Source organism: Camelus bactrianus, chromosome 15 (genome assembly GCF_048773025.1).
Source record: "Camelus bactrianus isolate YW-2024 breed Bactrian camel chromosome 15, ASM4877302v1, whole genome shotgun sequence".
In the NCBI taxonomy this organism is placed as follows: domain Eukaryota; kingdom Metazoa; phylum Chordata; class Mammalia; order Artiodactyla; family Camelidae; genus Camelus; species Camelus bactrianus.
In genome coordinates, this window is record NC_133553.1 from 62774358 (window position 1) to 62780357 (window position 6000).

The following is a 6000-nucleotide window of genomic DNA, read 5'->3' on the forward strand; positions in this document are numbered from 1 at the left end:
ACTTGTCTGCCCCTCCCTCACTGCTGACTGACCCTTAGTCAGCTTCTTAACCTTGTGCTCTGAACCTTTTTAATTTTCTCATCCACTACGGGACATAATAAGTGGAGAAATTTTCACCTCATGGCTGATGTGAATTTTAATTCTGTTGGCCATAAGAGAGGTTTCTTGCCCCCCCTTTTTTTAGTAGCCTTTCTTGGTCACAGAATCTAAACTAAAATATGCTGTGTACAGCTCCAAATGCAGTTATTGTAGACAGCAATGTGTTTTGGGTTCTATTTATGGGCGTGGAGATAATTTTAATAAAAAACTTAAAAACACAAAAACATGAAAAGGTCATTTCTGAAATCTAAGGTTGCCCTAAAAAAATAAAATTTAAAAGAATAACTAATTATTTATGCACAATATATGTATATGCATCCAGAACAAAATCTGTATTACCTATTTCAAGAAAAATAGAAAATCACCTGATCATAGTTCTAAATTATACCAAGAACAGCAAAAACTGTATCTGATACATGAAAAGAGAACTACGTTTCTAAAAATGCCTTTACAAAATTCACTCTTTCAGGAATTACTCAAAGTTTCTAAAAATGCCTTTGCAAAATTCACTCTTTCAGGAATTACTCAAAGTTTCTAAAAATGCCTTTGCAAAATTCACTCTTACAGGAATTACTCAAAGACCGATCTAACCAAACATTCTACTTCATTATTATTTTCTTTTTCTACCTCTGCATGTCAGTAACACTGAAGTACCTATCTAAAACTATACGCACCTAACTAGGTATGTGACAATTCTTCTCTAGGTATTTCAACAAATAAACGTCTATTTCTTCGTTTAACCATAGACAGCAGACTATTAATGGTTCAAGGAAAATTCTTAGGAGCTCAGTACTCAATTTTTACATACATATCTATAATGTTCAGCTCACTTGCTTCAACAGTTTAAAACTCAAATAGAGATGAAGGGAGGGAATGACATAACTCTCGGAGGGTAAAAAAAAAAAAAAAGAATGCTTTTAAGGTAGCAACTAAAATTAATACCTGTCAAAAAAGATTCTTGATAGGTTTAATTCATTCTTATAAGCCTTTTTACTTTCCCCTTACTTGAATTAATTACTGATATTCATAAATTAAAATCTGTTGATAAAAATTTAAGTATTTTCATGATACCTAGTAAGAGTTATAAAGATTTTCCAAAGGGAGTGAAAGTTTTCAGAACCATATGCTCAATTAACAAAAGTGAAACCAGATCACTCCAAAGTCCAATTTATTTGAGTTAATCAGTATTCCATATGGCACAGTTGAGCCATAGGTATGGTCTTGATATTTTCCAACCAGTGCTATATTCAGCAGACCAAAATAGTCCTTAAAGTTGAGAAGCTACTGTCACAAATTATGACCTGAAATGGTACTGAGGGGACGGTAGCAAAAAAGAGCCAAGAGTGAATTAGAAAATAAATACTAAAAAGGAAACTGAAAAGAAGGGGGAAATAATGACCTGGAAGAAAACAAAATCATATGGTAATTCGAGAATATTTTTCAAAGATAAATAAACATTTGAGTACTGGGAAGGTAAATTTAGGAGCTAGAAGAGGATTTCCCAAAGTCAGCCTGTTGTTCAAAAAAAAAAGGTGGGAGCAGGGAGCTGGGAGGATGAACCACAGGGGGAAAAAATCTATTTGGAAACCAGATCATTCTCCTATATACTACATAAACAAGGCTAGACCACTGTTCCTCAAAATGTATCACTTATAAACACAGTTAAAACCATTCACTGCAATGGACACAGATCTTCAAGATCCTGACCTTCCGGTAAGATACACGTATAAGAAGTTTTATTAAAGCCCTAATAGTGTAATTCATAACTCTAAAAGATTATGTTCAAAAAGAGAGAGACCGTACTATGAGTGGCTCTGATCTAACCTGTTTTCTGTAATAGCATGGAAAAGCTTAAGTTTTGACTCTGAAGGCCAAAATTGTCTCTGGGGTGCCTCCCAAGTTGACAGGGAAAAAACCCCTCTACATATCAAAATCAGTATTCATTTATTAAGTCTGCTCCTAATCTGGATTTTAAGTACACTAATAAGTGCACTTAATCATTTGTCCTGTATCTTAAATACAAGCTGACTTGACTAATTTCACTTTCTTCCCTCACAACCGCACCAAACTGATCTCAGGTTGCAATCAACAGAATTTCTCTCTTCCCTCACCCACCGCGCTGTTGTGAAATACTTAAATTCTACATAGAAGGTGAAATACGACACAATTAAAAGGTGCAAGAAATTACTCAACGCCAAGCCATCTGTCGAAAAATCTTCGGACAACTGTTTAAAGCCTTTTAGAAAAAGCCGAGCCACCGAATCACATGTTCGGATACCTGATACATACGAAAAAGCACTGCAAACTTTTTCTACCGTGCACACAATTCTTGATCACAAGAGGAAACTACACCGGCTACCCGGAGCGAGAGAAGCGGTAAGGTAACAGGCTAAAAGGGCGTCGTTGATTTCTTGGCTACGGTGACAGAGGCGGGAGACACACCCCTAGCGTCGGTCTGAAACACTACAGCAGTGAATTCTACCTAGGGATTAATGTGAGGGTAAGGAAAGACAAATTTAAATCGCCATGATTCAAAAACAAGCAGCCCAGGAGCGACTTAGGAAGGTAACAAAGAAAACGAAAAACCTCAGGCTGTAAGTAAGCATTAAAAAACAAGTATCCCCGTCTCTCACGAACCGACTTAACCATGTTTTCATGAATCTACACCTTGGACCTTCCCGGTTCGCCACTGCAGAGAGAAAAGCAGCAGCGGAAAAAAACAAAAACAAAAACAAAAACAACCCGTAAGGTTGCAAACAGCAATGAAATAAACACGAACGGAGAGGGGGAAGTAAGTGGCAGGATTCCTGCCAAGACTCATCGCTTGAAAATAGAGCGTGAGTGGGAGAGAGAGCAGCTCCGAAGAGAAAGTGGGTCTTATATAAAAGGCCATTTGCCACATATGATTTCCATAGGATTCCGGAATCTCCCCGAACTTGAGAGAGTGAGTCTGGGGGTGCCGGGGGCTCCACGTGGGGGAGAGTCCGGAGGGAAGTAACGCGGGCCGACCAGGGGACAGTCCCCGGCGGACGGCCGGGGCAGCAGGGGTCGAGGCCCGGGCGGAATCCCGGCGGGCGCGGGGGGAGGGGGCGGAGGGGCGCCCCGCGGAGGCCCGGGGGCGGGCGCGGGGGCCCCCGCCATGCTGTCAATCGGCCGCCCGCCGCCCCCGGGCCGCTAAGGCTCTTTCGGATCTCTCGAATTTTCCACCGGGGGAAGCCGACCAGGGGCGTCCGGGCTCGCCCCCGCCCCTGCCCCTGGGACCAGCGGGCGGGGAGGGATGGTGCGTGGGGAAGCCAAGGGCTCACCATTTTGCTGGGCGGTCGGCGGCTCGCTCGCGCGGAGGAGAGTGTCGGCGCTGAGACGGGCTCCCGCAGGAAGCAACGGCGGCGGCCGGGCTACGCTGGGCTGGGGCGGCTGCGGCCCTCGGGACGCCCGCGGGGGAGGGGGTGCGGGCTGGGGGAGGGGAGGCGGCGCCGCGGGGACCGCGACGGCCGGGTGACGGGGCAGGCGGGAGCGGGCGGGCAGGAGAGAAATTAAGGTTGAGATTCAGAGACGGAGAGCGCGGGAGGAGAGACGGCGAGGAGGGGGACAGACAGAGAGGCGAGGAGAAAGGGGAGAGGAGGCCAGGCGGCTCGGGGGCTGCAGCCTCGCGCTCGCGCCCGCGCTGGAGCCGTGACGGACTCACTGCAGTGGCTCGCGCTGACCCGCAACCTCAAGGCACGAAAAAGGGGGAGGGCGGGAGAGGGAGGGGAAAGCGGAGCGCAGCGGCGCGCGGGGAGGAGGGCGGGGGCGCGCGCGGAGCCGGCGGCGGGGGCGGGGCTTCCGCGAGCGCCGCACATCCGGGAACCCGCGCGCCGGCTCGGCGGCGGCCGCCGCGGCGCTCTGGCGAGCTCTGGTTGGGGAGCGCCGAGCGCGCCGACCACGTTCGCCCCTCCGCCGGCCGCCCCCCTGCGTGCGGGGCGGGGGGAGCGCGGGGGCGGGGGCGCGGACGTTGGTGACGTCGCTTGGTGGAGCCCTTCCTGTCATGTGGCTGGAGGCGGGAGGCGATGGAGGGGAGGCAGGGCCGGGAGGGGAAGGAGGAAATGCGAGGGTGCCCTGGGAGGGAGGAAATGTAAAGGGTGCGCGAACACCTGCCGGAGGGGGACGCGGGCCCTGGAGTGGGGGCTTCGCGGGGGAGGAGAGCAGATAGCGGCCTTGAGGTGTCGAAACCACCCAGACTCCCCACCAAAAAGGGGAAAATCCCAGCCGTGGGGCTAGAGAGGATCGGTTTGCACTTTAAGACAGGTATCTTGGCATCGGTGTAACGCCGTGGACCCCCTGCAGAATGCATGGCGCATCTAGACTGTTGTCACCCCGCTGCAGCACCCGCAGGCCCCCACTTCAGTGTGGGTTGGCAGTCAGGTGCCGGGTCGGAAAGACAGGAGGAGGGCCAGAGCTGCGCCGAAGCTTGAGGCGCGGGGAGTCACAGGACCACCGAGTAGAGGGGCTGCCTTCCACTCTGCAAAGCCTTTCTCACCCAGCTCTGTATTTTCCTTAAACCCTCCAGGCTTCCTTTTGACGCGGAGCGGCAGTGTTTGTTTTTGAAAAACATTTGAAGACAGCCCAATTGTCCGTGTAGAAGGGCTGTATCTACTTTGGTGGCAATTATCATTCCCGGAAAATTCAGACTCCAGTGTTCGAAATGGAGTCCAGAAAAGCATTAAAGAGGAAAGTTATGTTTGGTGAAAAGGGGCGGGGGGCGGAGAGCTGCCGGGAGAGGTGTGATGAAGATAATGAAGAAAACATTTTGCAACAGGTTTAACCAGCTACTCCTTTTCAAATCTTGGTAATTTCGTGTGTGTGTGTGTGTGTGTGACACAGAGAGAGAGCAAGAAATGTTCACTGAGTAGTCAGAAACTTCGTTGACAAATCCTTTCGAGTAGTTTAATAGAAAGCCATAGTGTTTTTAAAGGCAGCCTGTTAAAGCTCCTTACGTGAGAGTTTTATTCTTCTGTGCCAATTATTTCTCAGTATGATAAACACTCATCTTTTCTAATGGAGGCTTGGCTGGTGGGCCCTGGGTCTCTTCGCAACCGCCCTTTTCTTTACGAATTACTTTATTTCTGTGTCAGGATAAACAAGGAAAAGTAACTTAGACTGCTGACCAGCTGTATCACACAGAATGTGTCAAGGAAAGGCCAAGAAATGACTTCGTTTCTTCCACCATTTAATCTAAGAGTCTTGACTTAGATATGTTGCCATTTAGATGCTAATAGGTATTCCAAAACAAGGCAAATTGTCGCCTGCATTTTCTAGGTATATTATTTTTAGTAAGTTTTTCATCATGAAATTGACAATCTCATTTTTTTGAAGTACAATATTAAAAAAAAAATTCCTCCCCCTCAACTCCACCTCGCAGAGATAATCACTGTGTGTGTGTGTGTGTGTGTGTGTGTGTGTCCGTCCGTCCCTTGGGCATATTTAGTGAAAATCAAATTATCACACTGACTGAGGATTAAACACTAAGAAGGAATTTGAGCTATATGGGATGCAGTAGGTTTAGAGTAACCCATAATTCTGTCATGATTTGAGCCAATTCAGACTGTAATAATTCAACAAATACCTATTGTGAATCTAAATCAGAAATTCAAGAGCTAGGTACTGTGAAACATTGGTTAGCCTATGTGAGTGATGAGAGCAAGAGACAAAAGGCCAGTTCACTTGCTTCTTCCCATCCTACAAATCTACCAGAGTTTACCACCTACATTCTCCCGGCTTTGTGTACATTGCATAATACATAGACGTGTAGCCGGTTCCTCTCTGATACTGAAACGAATTAGTCTATCTGAATCCACTGAGAGAGGTAAAGCCAAAATGCACCTCTAATACCCAGATTTTCCCCCTAAGGCCATAAAAAGAAAG

At 47.2% G+C, this 6000-nt stretch overlaps 1 protein-coding gene across 1 annotated transcript in view; it reads right to left on the bottom strand.

Annotated features, from left to right (window-relative positions):
* The window catches only part of PPP3R1 (protein phosphatase 3 regulatory subunit B, alpha), a 51679-nt gene extending 47809 nt beyond the window's left edge, over positions 1 to 3870 (bottom strand). Inside the window, exon 1 of the mRNA XM_074341253.1 lies at positions 3405 to 3870. Coding sequence (XP_074197354.1) covers positions 3405 to 3407 — 3 coding nt within the window. The 5' untranslated portion in view covers positions 3408 to 3870. The remainder of the gene's footprint in view (positions 1 to 3404) is intronic.
* Between the last annotated feature and the right edge of the window lie 2130 nt (positions 3871 to 6000).